The sequence below is a fragment of the Cervus canadensis genome, chromosome 2 (genome assembly GCF_019320065.1).
Source record: "Cervus canadensis isolate Bull #8, Minnesota chromosome 2, ASM1932006v1, whole genome shotgun sequence".
NCBI classification, from domain to species: domain Eukaryota; kingdom Metazoa; phylum Chordata; class Mammalia; order Artiodactyla; family Cervidae; genus Cervus; species Cervus canadensis.
Genome location: NC_057387.1, coordinates 114,136,361 through 114,156,183, shown reverse-complemented (window position 1 = coordinate 114,156,183; position 19,823 = coordinate 114,136,361). Strand labels below are relative to the sequence as shown.

At 66.3% G+C, this 19,823-nt stretch overlaps 1 protein-coding gene across 1 annotated transcript in view; it reads right to left on the bottom strand.

The window, feature by feature from the left end:
* CROCC2 (ciliary rootlet coiled-coil, rootletin family member 2) overlaps nt 1-19,823 on the bottom strand; it is a 44,834-nt gene that overhangs the window by 24,462 nt on the left and 549 nt on the right. The window contains 16 exon segments of the mRNA XM_043449610.1: nt 1,924-2,154; nt 2,364-2,510; nt 2,915-3,059; nt 3,518-3,700; nt 5,410-5,600; nt 5,858-6,043; nt 6,182-6,274; nt 6,351-6,444; nt 6,876-7,073; nt 7,494-7,594; nt 11,762-11,927; nt 13,212-13,318; nt 15,483-15,631; nt 16,431-16,581; nt 17,403-17,569; nt 17,941-18,094. Of these exon segments, the coding sequence (XP_043305545.1) occupies nt 1,924-2,154; nt 2,364-2,510; nt 2,915-3,059; nt 3,518-3,700; nt 5,410-5,600; nt 5,858-6,043; nt 6,182-6,274; nt 6,351-6,444; nt 6,876-7,073; nt 7,494-7,594; nt 11,762-11,927; nt 13,212-13,318; nt 15,483-15,631; nt 16,431-16,581; nt 17,403-17,569; nt 17,941-18,094 (2,463 nt within the window).

Genomic DNA, 19,823 nt, shown 5'->3' with positions numbered 1-19,823 from the left:
AATGGCCAATAAAACCACAAAGGCACATAACTTCACACACAGAGAGTAGCAAGACGGATGATGTCAAGTGTTGACAAGGCCGAGCAGCAGCTGGAAGCCTCCCACAGTGCTGGCCAGTGAAGTGATACAACCACTGGGAAAAACTGCTTGGCAGTTTCTTATAATGTTCAGGAACATCTACCCAGTGACTCCACAGTTCACGCTTAGGTATTTACTCAAGAGAAATGAGAATATCTGTATGAGATTTCTACATGCGTGCTTGTAGCAGTCTTGTCCATCTCCAAATTGGAAGCAACCTAAAAATCCAGCAGCGGGTAAATGGGTAAAAAGATATAATTTATCCATATGACGGAATATTACTATGCTGTCAAAAGCAGGAGATTTCAACACCCCTTCTTTGGGCTCCAAAATCACTGCAGATGGTGACTGCAGCCATGAAATTAAAAGACGCTTACTCCTTGGAAGGAAAGTTATGACGAACCTAGACAGCATATTAAAAAGCAGAGACATTACTTTGCCAACAAAGGTTTGTCTAGTCAAGGCTATGGTTTTTCCAGTGGTCATGTATGGATGTGAGAGTTGGACTGTGAAGAAAGCTGAGCACTGAAGAATTGATGCTTTTGAAATGTTGCGTTGGAGAAGACTCTTGAGAGTCCCTTGGACTGCAAGGAGATCCAACCAGTCCATCCAGAAGGAGATCAGACCTGGGTGTTCACTGGAAGGACTGATGCTGAAGCTGAAACTCCAATACTTCGGTCACCTCATGCGAAGACCTGACTCATTTGAAAAGACCCTGATGCTGGGAGGGATTGGGGGCAGGAGGATAAGGTGACGACAGAGGATGAGATGGCTGGATGGCATCACCAACTCGATGGACATCAGTTTGAGTAAACTCCGGGAGTTGGTGATGGACAGGGAGGCCTGGCGTGTTGCGATTCATGGGGTCGCAAAGAGTCAGACACGACTGAGCGACTGATCTGAACTGAACTGAACCACAGAGATGACTCTCAAAGATGTCATGTTGAGGGTGAGAAGCTGGACTCCAAAGTGTCTGCACCCCATGACTCCCTATGCAACAACATCTAAAGCTGGTGAAGCCAGTCCACGGTGGCCCAGGTCAGGGCAGAGGACGCCTGGGTGGCCTTGCCATGGGGGAGCCTGCTGGGCTGGTGCAGACACTCTGCATTCTGACCATGTTGCTGTCCCCACCAGGGCTCACCACTGTCATCACCCACTGAGCTGTGCGCTGGCTTTACTGAATGTAACAATGCGTCACCCAAAACAGAGGGAAAGGACAGGACAGAGTCTGAGAAACAGGAAGAGGCAAGCCTGAGCCCCGAAGGTGACAGGCCATGAAGCCTGAGCACCACTGGGGGTCCAAGGCTCTGCAGGGACCGGTTTCCACGTGGGCCACCACGTCTGGAGTCAGGAGAAAGCAAAAGTGCCGCAGTGTCTTGTGCTACGGAGTCTGACCTCCTCCACGGGAGATCCACGTCGGCAGATTTGGGAATGGATGCAAGGATGCGACTGTGAGCGTGTGACCGGGCAGCTCTGTTGTGTGGATGTGGTCCAGGAAGAAGACAGACAAGACGACAGAGGGGCAGGGGAGCGTTTCCCTTGAGTGTGTGAGTATCGCTGGGCCCGAGGCCTTCGACCCTCTGACCGGGGGGGACCCAGCCCCTGGATGCTGGGGACAGGCCCGATGTAGACGTCCTTTTAGCGTGCCGCTTCCCCATCCCCTACTTCCCACACCGGGAAGCCGGCTTCAAATCAGCCAAGTCGGGCAGCCTGAGCTTAGAAAGCGCCGGTGCTGACGTCCGAGGGCCAGTGTGGCTTCTGTATCTGTGTGTGCCCGCCCACCCCAGAGGCAGGGGTGGCCCTGTCAGATGCGGCTGGGGACTGGGAGCCCCACGACCCCCTCACCTGGCCCACCTGCGCCTGCAACTGGGCCCGTTCTCGCTGGAGTCGGGCCGCCTGACCCTCCAGCCGCTCCAGCCGCTCCTCCAGCCGCCCGCAGGCCCGCTGTAGGCCCCTCCTCTCAGCCCGCAGGAGCTCCACCTGCCACTCGGCCCGCGCCAGCTGCTCCCAGGCGCCGGCCTGCCCCTGTGCCAGCGTCTGCTGCCGCGCCCGCAGCTCGTCCCGCTCCTGCTCCAGCTGCCGGAGAGGCGGGGACAGGGCGTGGTCCGTGTGCAGAGCCAAGCCCCACGCACCCTTGCCCCCAAGTCCAGGAGTGGAGACGGCGGGGAGGAGGATGAACAAAGGGGGAGCCCTGAGCTCGGGGGGCCGGGGCTGCACCGGGGCCCACAGCTGCCCTGGGGAAGCGGGACTTGGGGGAGGTCCGACCCCCCGGGCGCTCCTCTCACCTGCAGGACCAGGCGGTTCAGGGAGCCTTTGTCCCGAGCCAGCGTCTCCGTCACAGCGGCCATCTTGGCCAGGGAGTCCCTCTGCTCCACCCCCTCCGCCTTGAGCCGGCTCACGAGCAGCTCCAGGTCAGCCTTGCTGGCCTCGGCCTAGGGTGGGGAGGGCAGAGGTCACCCAGCAGGGAAGCTGGGACGGCTTCTAGATTCGGGGGAGCCACGACGGGGTGGGGAGTGAGCCGCGCGTCACAGAGGTGTGCAAGCTGAAGCTCCGGGGGGGCCTGGAAGCGGTCCCGCAGTGGCGAGGCCCCGGGGGTGGACGGTGGCCCCTGGGTCCAAGCCTGCAGCCAGGGCAGGCGAGCAGGTGCCCGAGGGAGGGGCCCCTGAGAGCGGCTGTGGCCGGCGCTCAGGGGGATGGGCCAGGGCACATTGGTCGGGGACCGAGGAGGCCACCCCAAGGCTGGGACCAGGGGACACCCCTGAGCTTGGGGATAGGGGATGGTCTGCAAGCCCAGGCCGGCGAGGAGAGGGTCGAGGTGGGGCGGCCGGGGGCGCACCCGGGCCAGGGCGCCGTGCAGACCCGCCCTCTCGCTCTCCAGGACGTCCCTCTGCAGCCGCGCCGAGTCCAGCGCCTCCTGGGCCGACACCAGTTCTGTCTTGAGCCCAGAGACCGTCCCCTCCAGCTGCTCCAGGCGCCCTTGACTGAGACCCAGAAACAGAGGGCAGGGGGCGTGAGGCCACCTCAGGATGAGAGCCGGGCCACTTGTGGGGCCCGCAGTTAGGGTGACCGCCCATGGCTGCCCCCAAGGCGCGGGGCCCCAGAGGAGCACGGGTCCCCTGCATGCCTGGAGTCGCTGCCCAGCTGGGCGTGGGTGTGTCTGCTCGGACCTGGGCGACAGCCTGGGCCAGCAGAGGGCACCCACGCTGCGGCCCACCCGGGTGGGGCCCAGGTATCGGGGTGGGTTTGCCCAGGGTGGGGGGGCTGGCACTGGGCTGGACTTGGGGTGGGCGTGTGAGTGGCGGTGGGTGGTGATCAGTGTGAGAGGGGCCGGCGATCTCACTAGCACCCTCTGATGAGGCTGGTGAAGATGTAGTCCCGGGGTGGAGGGGCACATGGGGCCCAGGGGGCCATGATGCCTGCTGGAGGCCGAGTGGCCCACCTGCTCTCCAGCGCCCTCTGGCCGCGCTCGCCCTGCTGCTCCAGCGCCTCCTTCTGCTCCGCACACCGCCGGAGGTTCCTCTGCAGCTCCACGTTCCTGGCCTCCAGGCTTTGCTTCTCAGCGTGGGACATGGCTGCCTCCCCCCTCAGCGCCTCAACCGCCTCCTCGAGAGCCGCCTTCTCTCTGGAAGCAGGCGAGGCTGAGGCTGGTGGTCCCGGGCACATTCGCGCCTCTGCCCAGGGCCTGGGGGGCGAACAGGGCAAGGGGGCCGCGGAGGCCGCTCGGGGCCGGGCTCAGGGACACGTGCGGACCACCCCCAGCTGGTCTGTCCAGGCAGGGTGGCTCCCGGGTGGGGGGCCTTGCCCGGGGCATCCCTACACTCAGGCCTCTGCACCCGTGGGCTAACCTCAGGCAGTCCTGTGAGACCCCGTGGGAAGGAGGGGACCCCAGCCTGCCAGGGGCCCCCACATCTCCTGGCCGGCCCCAGAGACCTGCACCCTCGTCAGAGCTGAGCGTGCTATTGACCCACACCCGACTGCGAGGTCCCCTCTGCAGGTCACCCGCCAGCCAGGACTGGATCTCAGCTGCTCCCCACCCGGCCAGGCCCCGAAGCACCAAGTCCTGGGGCCCCACTTCCCAAATGCCTCCTGACTCAGCCTCTCATCCCCCTGTGTCACCCCCAGTCCCCAGGACGCTGTGGTCTAGCCACTTGTGGGAAGGCGGTGTCCCTGCGAACAGCCCCCCTTGGCCCTCGCCCTAGTAACCGCTGCGCCTCAGCAGGCTGAGGTGGCCCCGCCTGCCCACCCCACACCCTGCCTCCGCCTGTCGCCCCTACCGGAAGGCCCTCCTGAGACCTCGCGGGCTCCCCCATTCCTGCCAGGCCGATCCTGCCCGCTCCCGTCTCTGCCCACCACCTGTGTGCCTCTCAAGGACAGGACTGGGTCTAATCTTCCCTTGGACCTCCTGTCCCAGCACTGAGTGCGCTGTCAGGCCCTCCAGAGAAGGGGTAGCCCCGAGGGGCCTGCAGGCCCGACCCCCGGGTGAGTGAGCGGAAGCATGGGAGGCTGTCGGTCCACTCCTCACGGCGCCCTCCTGCAGGAAGCCTTCCTGGGCTGCCAGCACACTCCTGCCCCACACTCCGGCTCAGGCAGCGTGTGGGTCTGGGAAGCCCTGGACTACAGATGCTCGGGATTCTCTTCCCGCCCCTCACCACCACCTGCCCTGGGGGCAGTCAGACGTGAACAGAAGCATTCAGACAGCTTCCTGGCCAAGTGCACCAGGAGACGCCAGACCCACGGGACACGCCAGGAGGGCGGGCAGGGAACTGGGGGTCTGTGGACCACCTGCGAGGGATGGCCCAGACCTCTAGAGGACTCTCAGCAGTGGGAATGGGGCAGCAGGGCCAGAATACAGCCTGGTCCCAGGAGGGGCGTCTGGGAGGTGGGGCTGAGGGGCAGGGCTCATGCTCAGCCTGGGCTTTGGGAAGGTGAGTCCTGGCCACAGCCCAGATGGGCCCAGAGCGGGAGGAGGGGTGCTCAGTGCAGGCAGGGCTTGGGGGCGAGGGGAGGGAGGCAGCTTCCATCTGGATGTTTTCACTTCTGCTTCTGGAGGGCCTCGTGGAGGAGGTGGCCCTGCCCACCGGCCTTACCTCCCCAGGAGCTTCTCCTGGAGGGCCTCATGGAGGAGGTGGCCCTGCCTGCCGGCCTCACCTCCCCAGGAGCTTCTCCTGGAGGGCCTCATGGAGGAGGTGGCCCTGCCCGCTGGTCTCACCTCCCCAGGAGCTTCTCCTGGAGGGCCTCATGGAGGAGGTGGCCCTGCCTGCCGGCCTCACCTCCCCAGGAGCTTCTCCTGGAGGGCCTCATGGAGGAGGTGGCCCTGCCCGCTGGCCTCACCTCCCCAGGAGCTCGCTGGTCACATGGCTCCACTGCGCCTCCTGGCTCTGTGCCTCCAGCTTGCCCAGGAGGTCCTGGCGCTCCTCCTGCAGGAGGCTTCTTGAGGCCTGCAGCTCCCTCTGACTCTCAGACAGCTGCTCCTGGAGGCCCGCGGCCCTCGCCTCTGCTGACTCCAGCTGCTGGAGCAGCTCCTGCCCGGTAGTGGGGGTGCAGTGAACCCCTGTGGCTGGGCCAGGCCTCTGAACACAGAAGCCAGCCAGGGCCCTGGACTCCCAGAGAAAGGGCGCAGTTCTGACCAGAGACCCACCCGAGGTGCACGGCCAGGCGCCTGGGGGGTTAGCCTCCTGGGGGTCAGCCCCCAGTGGGGTCAGCCTCCTGGGGTCAGCCTCCTGAGGGTCATGGGCAGGCCCATAGCAGCCCTTCTCAGCCTGGCAGGCTCTGTGCCCACCTGCTCCCGCTGCCGCCGCCTCTGAATAGCTGCCCGCACGGCCCACAGTGCTGAGTCCAGGGCGACCGGGGAGCGGGCTGGGGGCGAGGACTCAGCCGTCAGGGGGGACCCAGCATGTGGGGGGCTCTCGCCTTCAGCACCGCTGCTCTTCACCATCTCCTCGCTCCCTGCGTCTGCCTGGGCCACCTTCAGGGCGCAGAGAGGACAGAGCCCAGGGCTCAGGTCACACAGGTCCTTCCAGACCATCTCCCAGACCAGCCTGAACCACAGGGGCCCTGTAGCCCATCGGCTGTCCGTGTGGGAAGGACCCAGCCGGGCCTGCACCTGTGTGATGCTGTCCAAGAGGAGCCGCAGGGTCTCCACCTCCGCTCTCAAGTCCCCCGGGGCTGCCGGGCCTCCTCCGCTGTGCTGGGACTCCTGGGGGGACGGGGGTCAGGGGCTGCTCAGCGAGGCCCAGGCCCCGACCGCCAGCCGCCCCCTCCCAGCCGCGCACCAGTCTCTGCGCGTCGGTTCTCAGGGAAGAGATGGCTCTCTCGCTCGCATTTTGCTCGGTGAGCTTCTCCACCAGCAGCGTCTGCTCTGAGAGTCTGGGGACAGTGGGGTGGGGCAGGGCCGTCTGTGCCAAGATCCAAGCCCAGGGCACTGGCGGGCCTGGGAGCCCAGCTCTGTCTGCCTCCTCCATGGTGCGTGCAGCCTGCCTGCGGCTGTCGGCCACCTCTGACCCCCCACTGTGGTCAGATGCCCTCTCCCGCTCTAGAAACTTCAGCGGCTCCCATTGCCTCGGGGGTCAGTGCAGACCCCGAGTTCAGCATCGAGCTCCCACTGTGACCCAGACTCAGCTCGCCAGCCCCGCAGCGAGGCTTCCTCGGCCCAACCCGACCTGGTCGCGCCCTGCCCCTCCCTGTGACTGGATCGCCTCTGACGGTTTATTGTCTTTGCTTCCCAGGAACCAGCTTCTTCTCTGACCCCGGGCCTCCCTTGGGCCTCCCTAGACCCAGAGCCCTGGGCGCCCACACACCTGGCCTGGAGGGCCGCCTTCTCCGCGGCCCAGCGGCCCTGCAGCTGCAGCGTCTCCCGCATCTTGTCCCGCAGCTGCTGCTCCAGGGCAGCGGCCGTGCTGCCGGCCGTCAGCCGCAGGTTGGAGCCGAGGTTCAGGCAGGCCGTGTGCAGGCGCCGGGCCATCCTGGCCACGTCTGCCCGCAGGTCAGCAAGGCCCCTGCGAGACCAGGGCACACCCGGCTGAGCCTCGGGGGTGTCTGTGGCCTCAGCCTGGGGGCTGCCCGCCGGCTGGGCCAGGCGGGGTCTGGTCTCAGGCCAGAGGTCTGCCCACCTCAGGAGAGGACCCACAGGTGGCATCACAGCTGGGCAGGGATGGGCAGGGCTGGGCCAGGACGCACAGGACGGGCTGTCTGCCTGGACTGGGACATGGACCGTCTGAGACTCAAGGGCCCAGGACAGCCGGGCTGAGGTGCCTGGCCAGGCCCCAGAGCTCCGTGCAAGTCAGTTTGCCACTGTTGACGGCGGCTCCCCGACTGGCCTGCCGGCTCTCGCCGCCCGGCTCCCTGACCCACTCTGTGCGTTCGGCCACCTCCCCCAGGGCGCCCTGTCCCCCTCGGGCCTGCGGGTGGGCACGCACCTCTCGGTGGCTGCACGCAGCTCGGCCAGGTGTCCCCGGAGTGCAGTGACCTGCCTCTGCAGGAGGGCGTCCTGGGGCTGTCCCGAGTGGGTGTGCCCAGCCTGCAGGCAAGAGGCGGAGGCCAGGCTGAGTGGTGGGGGGCCTGCGACCCCATTCACCCCCATACCGCTCCTCCAGCACCGGAGGTGGGGGGCAGACCTCGTCATCAGCCTCTGTGACCCCTTCTTCTCCCCAACAATCAGACTGCCCCCTACCTGGGACAGAGCTTGGCTCCCCTCCCAGAGGCTGTGGGGGTGAGCACCCCCAGCTCCAGAACCAGGACCCCCTCAGCCTGGTCCCCATGGGGGCGAAGGCAGCACTCAGCTGGGGTGGGGAGGTGGGAGTGGGGGTGGGGCATGGGGTGTGGGCAGTGGGGGTGGGGAGGTGGGGTGTGTGCAGTGGGGGTGGGGAGGTGGGGTGGGGTGTGGGGTGGGTGTGGGAACGGGGTGTGGGCAGTGGGGGTGGGGAGGTGGGGTGGGGTGTGGAGTGGGTGTGGGAATGGGGTGTGGGTGGTGGGTGTGGGAGTGGGGGTGGGGCGTGGGGTGGGGGTGTGGGGTGTGGGCAGCGGGGGTGGGGAGGTGGGGTGGGGCGTTGGGAGTTAGGGGGTGGGGTGTGGGCGAGAGTTGAGGCAGCAGGATGCAGACCCGTGCAGGCAGCGAGGCCAGCCTTGCAGGGAACTCTGCTGAAGCCCAGAGCCAGAGCCCCAGCCTTGGCGCTGCCTCCGCGGGCCCTGCCCGGTGGCCGGGCTGAGCTCAGAGCCGGGCCCTGCAGCCTCCGCGGGCCCCGCCGGGTGGCCGGGCTGAGCTCAGAGCCGGGCCCTGCAGCCTCCGCGGGCCCCGCCCGGTGGCCGGGCTGAGCTCAGAGCCGGGCCCTGCAGCCTCCGCGGGCCCCGCCGGGTGGCCGGGCTGAGCCCAGAGCCGGGCCCTGCAGCCTCCGCGGGCCCCGCCCGGTGGCCGGGCTGAGCCCAGAGCCGGGCCCTGCAGCCTCCGCGGGCCCCGCCCGGTGGCCGGGCTGAGCCCAGAGCCGGGCTCTGAGGGCCCCCAGAGCCCCTCCACCTGCTGGAGCCCCAGCGCTCCTCACTGTTGCTTCAGACCAAGTGCTCTCACCGAAGGCCCTCTGGCTGCAGACCCGCACTCCCACCTTCACGAGCCCTTTGCTGAGCCCTCTCCCCGACCCCCACCTGAGGTCCCCCCACGAGCCTAAAAGCCCCTGCGGTGCATAGTCTCTGGGAGCACCACTGGTCCTGGCCCAGAGCCTTGTGTACACGCCCCCCCGCCCACTGCGGTCATCAGGAGCCCCGGTGACACGGAGGGGTGGACATCCAGCCCTGCCTGCCCGACACCGACGGAAGTACAGGACACGCCAGACTCCACAGCGTCTGGACGCGAGGCTGGGTGGCCGGTGCAGTTAGGCACATGCAGGCCAGGGACGGGTAAAGTTCCTGACTCGAGAGTGACTTGGCAAACAGCAGCTTGAACTTGTTTCTTTGACCACAGGGGCTCCGAGGACAGAGAGCAAAGCTTGGGCCCACCCAAGGGGGAGTCTACTCACCTAGAGCAGTGACCCCTCAGGCTGCACTCTAAGCAAGGTGCGCTAGAGGCAGGCAGACCTGCACACACGCGCATACATACACACCTGCCTGCAGGGGCGGTAAGGAGGTGCAGTGCATGGTGAACCAGCACACACATGCACACACACACACACGCACATGCACGCACGGCTGCCTGCAGGGGCGGTAAGGAGGTGAACCAGCACACACACACACACACGGCTGTCTGCAGGCACTGTAAGGAGGTGAAGTGGATGGTGAACCAGCACACACATGCACACACGGCTGCCTGCAGGGGCGGTAAGGAGGTGAACCAGCACACACACACACACACGGCTGTCTGCAGGCACTGTAAGGAGGTGAAGTGGATGGTGAACCAGCACACACATGCACACACGCATGCACACACACATGCACACACACACACACGCACACGCACACGCACGCACACGCACACACACACACAGTCGGAGGGGCAGTGTCCCCCGCAATTCACATGTTGAAACCTAATCACCCACGTGAGAGTATCCGGAGGTGGGGTTTTTCAGCCCCACTGCTATGAAGGGTGTTAGTGCCCTTACAGAAGGGGCCCCACGAGCTCTCCCTCCCTTCTGCCTTTTGAGCGGATAGCCAGAAGGCGTCATCTGTGATTAGACAGCGGTCCTCATCCTCACCAGCCGCTGAAGGGGCTGGCACTTTGATCTTTAGCTTCCAGCCTCTAGAGCTGTGGGAAATGTTTCTTTACAAGCCCGGGGCTGGGGTATTTCTGCTCCAGCAGCCTGGAGGGACCAAGACAGGAAGGAAAAATCTTGGAGATTTGGATTTGGAGCCATGAGTTAGCCTTGGTGCAGTTTTCAGCCTAGATTCACAAAACCTGGGTGGTTTGAAAAAACAGTAAGTTAAAGCTGAAAATTTACTTCCATGTGGCCCCAAAGATTATCAGAGTCCCTAGAATCTGCCTGAAGCAAATGAAAATCTTTTTTGGAATGTACCATGTTCATTCCAGGTTTCAAAGAATTCTCAGTGTTCCAGGGATACTACACGGCTCTTAACTGAAGAAATCAGAAAACCACCAAAGACACATAGACACCCAGCACCATGGTCAGAACCAGCAGAAACAATGAACTCAGACCTTGAAGGAGTTCAGATATTAGAACATCAGAAACAGGCTACAAAATAACTGCTTTCTAGCATGCATCAACAAACACAACAGAGGCTTGAAAATAGGAGACTAAGATATGCAGAAAATAGAATAAAAGTCAGAACTTTTAAAGATGAAAAATACAGTATTAGAAGTTAAGCGAAATAGGCAGGTTTAACAGAGATTTGATACCAGGGGAGAAAACTGATGAGCGGCAGGGTGGACTTGAAAAAATTACCCACGACACAGATCAGGGTGGTAAGGAGGGGAGGTTAAGAGCATAGGAGGGAGCCTAGAAAGGGTGGGTGGGGAGGGGGAAGTGGGACTCGGGCAACTGTGGAAGACAGAACAGAGGCTTCCCCAAACAAGGAGAGAAGGAACCCTGATGAGTGGAAGCATAATAAACAGAATTCTGCAGTCAGCGGTCACAGGAAGTCACAGCAGAGAATCCCCAGTGGCCAGAGTGCGATGCCCGCCAGAGGAGTCAGGGGTCGGCGGGTGTTGGCAGGCTGGAAGCCAGGAGACAAGCCAGGATGTCACTAAGGTGCTGAGAAAAACAGCTGCCAGCAAGTGGGAGTGGTGTTCAAGGCCAAGGGGGAGTAAAGAGCCCTGATCGGCTGGTGCCAGATTGAACCCAAGGTCCGTCTCCGGGGCGCCTGTTCTGCTGTCCAACTGAGGCTGGGGGTGAGGTGTCCACCCCGTCTCACTGGCCCCACAGCAGCCCAGCGCCCTGTGAGGACTGATCTTATTGGAAAGGCCGTGCCTTCTCCCCACGCCCATCTGACACCCTCCTGTCCCGGGACAGCTGTCTGGCAGGAGGGGCCGTGTCTACACAGTGGGGGCGGCCTCTGCTCCACCAGGTCCATGTGGAAAGAGCCAGGATGGTCCCTCTGCGGTGGGCTTGTCCGAGGGACCCCTGCGCAGCGTCGGCCTGAGGCCGGGGGCCCGGGGACCGCCTGGGCCTCTGCCCCACTGCCGGGGAGAAATCCTGCCCTGGAGGCTGCTGGCAGGCGCTGGGGGGCCCCGGGGGCATCCAGGGCAGATCAGGGAAGGCGCAGCCAGGCACAGGCGCAGCTGACCGTCTCAAGTCCTGCCCTACTCCACGCTGCATGTCCTGCAGCTGGCGACCACCCCACATGGTCCACACGGCATCGCCACTGCAGCGAGGCTGAGGCCGGAGCCCCGTGCCTGGACCCCACCCAGGGCTGAAGGTTTTGGAAGAGGCCGCGGGGCCCCTGCTGGCCCGGAATCCAGCCCGCAGAGACTCCTCCCTCCAGCGCAGGGCGACCATGCCGGGGCCAGGGCTCAGCCCTCACCCAACTTCCCAGTCCGGCCATTGGCTCCTTGTCTCAAAGTGGGGACTTTCCATCTGGTGAGCCCCACTCCACAGACAGCTGTGGCCAGGCCGAGCAGGGGGCCGTGGTGTGGCGGGGGGCAGCCACCAGCTCACCCCTTCCCGGTCCTCGCTGCCCACCCCCGCCCCAGCCGCGGGCACCGAGCTGGGCGTCCCCCTGCCCACGAGCGGGAGCCGGGGAGCACCTCTCTGTGGGTCCGGCGCTGTGCCTCCCGCAGCTCCAGCTCGGCCCGCAGACGGAGCACACTGCCCGTCGTCCTGGCCAGCTCCTCGGCCAGCCTGTCGTTGGCCTTCCGCATGTGCTCCAGCTGTTCCCGCAGGAGGGCGTTCACCTGGGAGAGGCTGGTGCTCCTGGACAGGCAGGGACGCGGCAGCGTGATCGTAGGTGGGTGGCCTCCCCTACAGACATGCTCAGATCCCCAGGCCCCAGACCTCCTGGGCTCAGACGACCCCAGCTCGACTGCAGCCCCGCCGCTCCTAAGTGGCGCTGACCGCCTGCGGAGGATCCCCCGTGCACAGAAAACGGAGGCCTGCCTCGGGCCCCCTCTGGCACCCCGCTCCCCCCGACGTATCTGTTGTCCCCTCCTCCCCCCACGCCGAGCTCCCTGGCTCTGCCCTCACGACTACGGCTGGCTGTTCACTCCAGGGTGTGGAGATGAACCTCCAGAGCAGCAAGAGGTTCAGGGCTTGGGAGCCTCAGCCGAGGGAACCAGGGCTGGGAGGGGGGCACGTCCCTGTCGCGGGGCGGGCTGGGGGAGAGGGGTCAGGCATGCCCCGGGGAAGGGGCAGCCCCTCTGTGACTGTGGGCCCCTCTCCCCGCAAGGCAGGCCTATGTGTGGCTGCAGTCGGGGACCCCAAACCCTGCAGAGCCCATACTTCTCGGCCAGGCTGCGAGGCCACAGGGATTTCTCTGCCCCTCTCTGCTCTGGGGGCATCAGCCTCCTGGAGGTTTTCTGCATCCCCTGCCCCTACCCCCCACTTCTCCAAAACTGGTTTTCAAGACGCTTCTCAACACTAATCCTTTGCCAGTGTCCCTGAGGAGGAAGCAAGTCCAGGAAGCAAGCCATAGACGGCTTAACCTTCCCGGGTCTGGCAACAGAGCTGCCTTGGGGGCCCCGCCCCGCCTGCTCCCCTCGGCAGGGACCTTGGCGAGATGCTCTTCCCTCCAGGGGCGTGTCCTGGGGCTCGGGGCTCCCTCTGGGGGGCTGGGGGTGACATACAATTACCCACAGTGTGCAAATGAGCCCGGTCATGACTGCAGAGTGGCTTGAAGCCAGAGGGGCCTGGGGGTCAGGCTTGGAGTGGGAAGAGGAGTGGGATTGGGGGGGAACCCAGAGACACCCCAGGACTGGCCAGGCCAACCAAGGCCCACGGGCAGCTCAGATGCCTGCCCGTAGCATGGGCCAGAGCCCCGGCCCCAGCTGTGGCAGGTGGGGGTGGGGGGCTGGGGTGGCACAGCAGGGAGCAGACTGAGGCCCAGGGGTGTGGCCCCCACCCTGCCCTGCCCTGCAACCCCCCCGCCCCCTCCCGCAGGCTCTGACTCCGAGTCAATCTGGAGGAGTCGCCAACAGCCCGGGGCACCTGCCCTGCCCGCGGCTCCCTGCAGCCCTGCCGGCCACGCCTGCCCGGCCTCACCTCTGCTCGGCCGCCTCCAGACGGCCCAGGGCCTCCTCCAGGTCCACACTGCGCTCCAGCTCCGACCTCTGCAGCTGGGCCTTGGTGGCCTCCAGCCGGGCCTGCAGCTGGAGAGGGCGTTGACCCACCTGGCCAGCTGCTTCCCAGTCCCGCGGGCCGGGCGGCTTAGGCACAGCACCCTCTCTGGAATGGGTGGGAGGGCTCCGGGGGTCCCCAGCTGGGGTGGGGTTCAGGCTGAGATCAGGGGTGCGGTTGACTGGGGTCTGGTCAGAGGGGTCAGGCTGGTGGCCATCCCCACGGCGGCCCTGCGCCTCGTGCCGCAGCCAGTGGAGGAGGCCTCGCATCAGGCCAGGCGAGGGGATGTGGAGCCGGACTACGGTCACCCGCACGGGAGTGAGTGCGCGTGGGGTCCCACCCTGCCCCTTCTGCCTGTGCTTGAACCTCTGTCTGCCCCCAGCCCCTCATCGAGCAGGGGACGAGGCCACCCCACAGTAGGTGGGCCTGCAGCCCTCAGGTGGGTCTGGTGGTAGGGAAGCCCCAGGAACTGGTCCAGACCACTGTTGAGTCTGCAGGGCTGAGTGGATGGGAACCTTGCTCTGAGGGAAAGGGGCCGCTGGGGGCCGGGGGCGCCACCCAGATCTGCACCCAGAAAACGTTCTGGGGTCCGAGGAGGGGCTGCAACAGGCCCAGGGGGCCAGCTGGCGGGGGCTGAGACAGGAAGACCAGGAGAACCGAGGGCTCACCTGCGGCAGTGCCTGGGGCCAAGGAGGCCGGTGGGGGAGGTGGGGAGGACGGGGCTCCCCTGGGGCCCGTGGTGGGGCTGGGGGGGCGCTGGGATGGGGCTGGGGACCCGGCGAGGAAGGAGACAGACACCCACGGAGCAGCCACGCCCACCCCCACGCCACCCCACCCGTCTCCTTGGGGGCACTCAGGGAGACCAGGCTCCTCCGTGGTCCGCACGCGGGGGGCGGACACCCGCGGGGGGCAGGCGAGGCCTGGAGCCGGGATCTCACTGACTCACTCGGTTTCCTAATCTGGCTGCAGGGCTTCTGCGGCTTTTATTCCCACTGGCCTCTTGTTCCCAACATCTCCCCACCCTGTGCTAGGAAGACGCCCCCACCCCCAGCTCCACGCTGCCGGGGAGGGGGAGGGCGGCGAGCTCACCCAGTGCTCCCGGCCCGCCTGTCCTGCCGGAGGAGCTCCCGGGGAGGGGGGATGTGGGGCTGAGGACGGGGGTGGGGGGCCTCTTGTGGGGCTGGGGGTGAGCATGGGTGTGGGGGGCCTCTTGTGGGGCTGGGGGTGAGGACGGGGGTGGGGGGCCCTCTTATGGGGCTGGGGGGTGAGGACGGGGGTGGGGGCTGGGGGTCCCTTCATGGGGCTGGGGTTGAGGACAGGGGTCCCGGGGCCCCTTCAGGGGGCTGTGGGTGATGACGGGGGTCCCAGGGCCCCTTTGTGGGGTTGGGCATGCCACAGACCCCAGGAAGCCATCAGGACCCGGGAGGAGGCATGGGCGGCTGGGGATTTCAGCCGCGGTCACCGGTCACACCAGAGAAAGGGCCGGACTGGGTCAGGTCTCAGCCCGCAGCGTGGCCCTGCACGGCTGGGCCCTGCCGTGAGCCTGTTCCTTCATCTGGGGTCGTCTGTCCCGCTGCATGGAGTGGGGGGCCGTGCAGACACAGGGGCTCTGAGCACCCCCACTGTGGGCCGGGCACCCCACCCCGTCCTCCTCCGAGGCCGTCACGACTTGGGGCGGTGGACATGAGACAGAGGCCCTGCCCGGTGACCTCCGTCTCCTCCCCGCCTCAGGTTCCCCGCCCGCACACCAGGAGGCCCTCCTGGCCCCACAGGTTGGGCATGAATGGCCTCTGGCTGCAGCCGGTCACCCTGGCAGGGCCTGTGGCCGCTGGGGGCGCTGAGGGTGTGCCCAGGGCCTGTCTGTCCACCTCGGCTGTGAGGGGCGAGACCGGGGTGCAGTAGGTCCTTCCAGCCTGCCCGCCTCCCCTTGGCAGGTGTGTCCACGTGCTCGCGCTGGGCAGGGCGCTGGCCCCACAGGTCAGGACTGTCCTGGCCCCCCTGGGGCTCGGCAGGTGGGCACAAGTCATTGCTTAAGCTGGGTCGGGACCCCTGGGCACCGTACTACCTCCCCTGCCTGATCTAGCCTGTTTCTCTCTCTGCGGCGCAGGGTTCGGCCGTGGCCGGCCACTGTCGTCCCCCTGCTGGCGGGCCCGCGGGTCACCCCAGGGAAGGCTGCCAGGCGCCCTGAGCACTCACCCGTTCGCTGACCACGTGGTACCTGCCAGCCAGCTCATCCTGCTCGGCGCCCGCCTGGGCCAGCAGGCCCTCCAGCCGGGACAGCTCGTCCTGCAGGGGCGCGTGCTCTTCCGACCCAGGGCCTGGAGCGGCTGGGGGCTCCCGCAGCCCTGCAGACGCAGCAGCAGGGTCAGCCTGTGGCTGGGCCAGCCCCCAGTCTGGAGGCCTGTCCACCCTGGCCCAGGGGCCCCCGGTGCAGAGGAGCAGACCCTCCTCTCCTCTGGGTGGGCACGTGCCCACTCACATCTCTCCCGAGTGCAGCCCAAACCAGCACAGCAGAGGGTCTGTGGGGGCGGCCTGGACGCTGGGCACCCCCACCCCCAATGGGCTTGAGAACCGCTGTCTCAGGGCCGCAGGGTGCTGTCCCCCTGAGTAGTAAGTGCTGGTCTAAGTACGCAGGGCTCTCTTGTTCCTTAACACACACAGCGAGGCCCTGGCTCCTCTCGGAGGCTGGAGAGGTCCTTACTACTGAAAGGGGTCTCTGGGACCCACGCACGAGGGGTCAGGAGCATGGCCTGGGGCCAGGCTGGTGGCCACGGTGACCGACAGTGAGAGGGCCGGCAGTGGGGCCGATGGGCAGGCCGCCACTCTGCACCTGCGCTTCCTGAGGGCCAGCCTTTAGGATTCTCACTCATCCAGTGAGAAACAAGACTGGCAGTCGCCAAGAGTCACAAACAGAAATGCACGCTGGGTGGGGACGGTCTCTGCAGCTCAGGGGTGAGCACGCTGTGTGTGTGAGCTTCTGGCTCCGTGGGTGACTCCGTGGGAGGGTGTGAGTCTCACCCTAGCGCAGGGCACGGTGACAGGCCGGGAGGGGCCAGCCGAGCCAGGGCACGGGGTTGGGGGGCTGGGCTCCCTGGGGCTGGACTCCCACAACCGCCCTGCCACTCCCCTGGGGCATCCCCTCACCTTGGGGAGGCCCCTCGGCCAGGCTGCCGGCCACAATCTCACGGATGCGGGCAGGCACGGGGGTGGGGGAGGCCCGCCAGCGTCCCCCGCGCACAGTCAGCGCGCGGTCTTCTCTGCTGGCCATGGGGCTCAGGATGGTGTCCTCCAGCCTCTGAAAGACATGCACGAGAGACCCCTGGGGCTGGCAGGTCCTGGCACCGCCGCCAGACACCCCCATGAATCCACCGGAGTCAGGGGGGCACCACACCGCCCTGGGGAGGACCGGGCGAGGCTGAGGTCCCCCGAGGCCAGCTGTGAACGGGGAGGCTGTCCTGCCATCCTGGAGCTGCTCCGAGCTCAGATGAGGAAGGGAGAGCAGTCACAGAGCTCCAGCCCAGGCCCAGTGCGCCTCTGTGGGGCTGCCCTGACCTCCGCCCTGGGTCTCTCTGGGGATGCTGGGAGGCAGAGCCCCCGCCTTTGGCGCCCCTGGAGCAGGCGGTCCCCCAGTTTTCACAGTGGGGCTTGGCAGGGAGGGGCCTGAACCCCACCCAGCGGGCCCAGAGCCCCGTGGACCGAGGGGCTGGATACCGGTAGCAGGACCGGGTTGCACCCACATGGCTTCCTGGAGAACGAGGCCGGCCGCCCTGTCCACAGGGAGGGGCCGCGGGGGCCCGGGGATGGGGTGGGGCAGGACCGAGCCGGGGCAGCGAGCACGCAGTGGGCACGGTCTGGCCTGGCCCTCCAGAGCAGCTCAGCGGCTGCGGAAGCGCTCCGAACAGGCCTGGGAGTGGCAGGAACCCCGGGGTCCCGGGTAGGAGGCCTGGGGACCTGGGTCCCCAGAGGCTGGTCCTGGGCTCCCGGGCACCGGGCGGCATTTGGCCTCGGCCCTGTGGGTTCCTGGCTGCAGGAAGGTGGCCCGCCGGGGGGGTCTGGGTGCTCTCCAGAGCCCAGGGCAGGGCAGGGCCTTCGCACGGGGCAGATCCTGGCACTGACCACGGGGAAGATGTGTGAACGCCGGGGGCCGAGGCAGCCAATTCTGAAGTGGCATGAGCGCTCCGGATGTGAGAGGGCGGCGAGAGAGATTGCCCGGGGTCGGGATGTGCCCGGCTGCCCACCGGCCCTGCGGTGTCCGCCGTGAGGTTCAGGCCGTGAGTGACGTGCTGAGGGAGGAACTGGCGGTGAATGTCCGCCCCGGGGGCTCTAGAGCGACAGGGCAGGGTCCCCTCATGACCCCCAAGGACCCAGCGCCCTGTCCTCTGGCGTCCCGAGACCCTGGTCCCGAGGCTCCCCAAGGCTCCCTCCCGTCCAGGGCGTGCTGTGTGACCGCTGCCCAGCCTCTACCTGCCTGTCCTCACCCCCTCTATCCTCCCTGAAGACCCTCGTGAGGCCGAGACCCCCCACCTGGCTCTGATCTCCGGCCAGGCTGCTGGGACAGGGGCTTTCTGGGCTCAGCCCTGCCCTCCCGCCACGCCTGGTACAAGCTCAGCCTGATCCGTGCTCCTGGGACCCCAGCCCGGCCTCTTCCGCTTACATCTGCCCAGACAGAAGGCCTTCTCCTCCACGTCAGCTCCAGGGGGGCCGGGGTCACCCCAGGACCCGAGCTTGGGCATGACCACTGTGCCCCCGTCCCACCTACAGCAGCTCAGTGAGTCCCAGACACTGAGCCGACGCTGCTGCCCGGCCCCCTAGAGTGACACCCCAGAGGGGGACCCCGGAGTGAGACCCCAGAGGGGGGCCCCGGGACTGAGACCCCAGAGTGAGACCCTGAAAAGAGACCCGGGAGAGAGACCCCAGAGTGAGACCCTGGAGTGAGACCCCAGAGGGGGACCCCAAAAAGAGACCCTGGGAGTGAGACCCTGGGTGTGAGACCTGGGAGAGAGACCCCAGAGGGGGACCCTGGGACTGAGACCCCAGAGTGAGACCCTGGAGTGAGACCCTGGAGTGAGGACCTGGGAGTGAGGACCGTGGGAGTGAGCACAGTGGGAGTGAGGACCATGGGAATGAGCACCGTGGGAGTGAGCACTGTGGGAGTGAGGACCGTGGGAGTGAGCACAGTGGGAGTGAGCACAGTGGGAGTGAGGACCGTGGGAGTGAGCATTGTGGGAGTGAGGACCATGGGAATGAGCACCGTGGGAGTGAGCACTGTGGGAGTGAGGACCCAGGAGTGAGGACTGTGAGAATGAGTACCGTGGGAGTGAGCACCATGGGAGTGAGCACCGTGGGAGTGAGGACTGTGGGAGTGAGGACCCCTGAGTGAGGACAATGGGAGTGAGCACCGTGGGAGTGAGGACCTGGGAGTGAGGAGCCTGCTCTCCTTCAGCTGCTATGGGCATCTGCATACCCTGGGAGGCCTTGGTGAGTAGCCTTCAGTGCACCTCCCTGCTAACTCCTCAGCATGACCGGTGAGTTGTGAGTAGCCTTCCTGAGCTGAGAGAGGGGAGGAGATGTGGGCCTTCCCTTTTGGGCCCAGCCGGGGATGTGACGCCAAGACCACCAAGGCCTCCCCGGTCCTCCAGGAAGGCGAGCCCAAAGGCAGGCGCTGAGCCGCGGTCCTCCCTGAGGGGTCACGTCCAGGAAGCCTCCTCCTAGGCCAGGAAGGCCCCGGCCCGAGGCCCCCCTCCCCGCGCCCTCCCTGCTCTAACGGGAAAGAGCCACGGCACAGGCTTGACTCATTCCTAACATTTACAGAGGGTCACTTATTAGCCCGGGCGTCCCGGAGGAGCTGGGGGCGTAATGGGTTCCAGCTGCGGCCGGGTGCCTGAGATGGGCCGCGGCCCAGCTGGAGCCACTGAGAGGGTGCACAGAGGGCCTCTGGCCGCCCCCTCTCCACCCGGCCCTCGGCTCCTCCACCTCTCCCCCAACCTCCCCCTCCCCCACCCCCTCCCCCGACCCCAGCAGAAACAAGGGGGGTGGCTGGGAGGGGCCCGGAGTGGGAGGGGCATCCAGCCAGGGCGTGCCCTTGGGCCTGCGCTTGGCTTGGACCCCACGAGCAGCCGAGCAGCCGTCCCCTTGCCCACGCGGGACCCCGTGACTCCACCTACAGTTCTGCAGGCCGGGGCGACCTCTGGGTCCTGGTCTGTCCCGGGGATAGACTGTCCTCCTGTGACCGGGAGTGCACTGGGAAAGTTCCAGAAGGCCCCTGGCAGCAATCTCAGCGGTCAGAGGGGACACCAGGGCTGGGCCTCAGCCTCCCAGAAGACCCCAGACCCGCCTGTGGAGCTTGCCCCTGTCCCCAGGGCCTTCCCCCCGTCAGCTCAGCCTGCCTCTGAGGACCCCGGGAGGTCGCAGCCCCCGTGTCACACCACTGGTGGGCCCTGGTGGGGGCCTGCATGTGACACCCAGGGGGGTGGCCACCTCTTGCTTCATCACTGCCGCCCTCCGCGTGTGGCTGTATGGACCGGGAGGGCCTCCAAC